Raw genomic sequence first — 1,450 nt, 5'->3', positions numbered from 1 at the left:
ACACACACACACACACACCAATTTTTATAAAACCAATTAAGTCCAACAGATTGTTTTCATTGTTTGGCTGTTGCAGTTTTTTTTTAGATTTGGTCTAAAGTGTGCAGTTTTAGCAACTCTTTACTTTTTGATTTATGGTTTCCTTAATGTTTTTAAAACAAACAATCAGTCTGTTATAAAACACTATGAAGAAAAAAAGCAAAAAATGTTTGCTTTATGAAACAGTGTATAAGTGGACTGAGCCCATGGCTTCTTTAAAAGGTCTCCTAAGGATAACGCTGTGCTGTCTCTCTCACTGAGGAATAGTACCTGTTTTTGTACGTTAGTCGAACAATCCTTGTCCCTTCATTTTTCCCGGGATGCAGCTCCTTCAAAGTCTGCTCCCACTTGGAGATGACATCACAGATCTGGCAAAAATCATARAAGTCAATCACAGAATCCCCTCATAATTTATATTGGTAATAACTAAAACTAAAAACACCGAACATTTCAGAAACTGTTATGCATGAGGCAGCTAGAGATCCAGAACAGTTTGTTGTGAGCTGGTTGGAAATAATTGATCATTTTCACCAAGTAAAGTGAAAATAATGTGGAAAAGACTACTACTATGACAGTAGGGAATTCCATCACAGATGGAGGCTATATTGGCCTGCATCTGAAAACCCAGACTGCTCAACGCCGTTCACATCTAATCATCTTATAGATCCAATCAAATCAGACTCAATACACCACCTGGAAACAAAAACTTCTGTAGTGTGTGGTGAATTTTTTATATGACCTTAAGTCCTACCTTGGCTGCCGGCTGAAGGCAGTGCTCCAGGTCTTTGCCGGATGGATCATCGGTGAAGAGGCTGAACCCGGTCAGCTGAGGCTTCCTCATGCCGATCCGCTGATTCAGCGTGTGGAGAAACTCCTCCACTGTGGTGGAGCCGTCAAAACCCACCACCTGCATGAGCAAACAGAGCTTTAGTGGTTTTGGTCAGACCCTGAAACAAGTCATGTTCAAACTGTGGCAAATGTAGATCAATATATGTAGAACTGACCAAGTTATAGGCATTTAGTGTTTTCTAGAGTCAGTTGGCTTTGGTGGCCGTCTTGACTTAAGACAGTCAGTTTAAAAGGTACACCCAGAGATTATTTCCTGAATATTTCATTTATACCTGTGCATTAGTTACATGAGATATTTTGCTGACAGACAGAGTTGTCACCAAAAAGTTACTGGCAAAATTTTAAATAAAATTCTTGTGCAATCTGTTAGCATTCAGAATATGTGTTGGGTAGCAGTCTCAGCTACTACCACACTAAACTTTAAGTTAATAACTGCTAAACTGACTGAATTATAACAGTTAAACCTTTTTTGCCTCTGAGCTGCTGAACAGAAAATTGTGGATTTCTCACACATTATTCAGTGTTTCCCCTAGGAAGTTGGTCTGGGGGGTGGTACTTGTTT

At 39.4% G+C, this 1,450-nt stretch overlaps 1 protein-coding gene across 1 annotated transcript in view; it reads right to left on the bottom strand.

The window, feature by feature from the left end:
• The window catches only part of plekhh1 (pleckstrin homology domain containing, family H (with MyTH4 domain) member 1), a gene marked incomplete at its 5' end in the record, with an annotated part of 65,986 nt that overhangs the window by 13,399 nt on the left and 51,137 nt on the right, over positions 1 to 1,450 (bottom strand). Inside the window, 2 exon segments of the mRNA XM_014019772.1 lie at positions 310 to 407; positions 791 to 946. Of these exon segments, the coding sequence (XP_013875226.1) occupies positions 310 to 407; positions 791 to 946 (254 nt within the window).

The sequence above is a fragment of the Austrofundulus limnaeus genome, unplaced genomic scaffold, assembly GCF_001266775.1.
Source record: "Austrofundulus limnaeus strain Quisiro unplaced genomic scaffold, Austrofundulus_limnaeus-1.0 Scaffold230, whole genome shotgun sequence".
NCBI classification, from domain to species: Eukaryota; Metazoa; Chordata; class Actinopteri; order Cyprinodontiformes; family Rivulidae; genus Austrofundulus; species Austrofundulus limnaeus.
The sequence above is the reverse complement of the archived record's forward strand: the minus strand, read 5'-3'. Positions and strand labels throughout refer to the sequence as shown.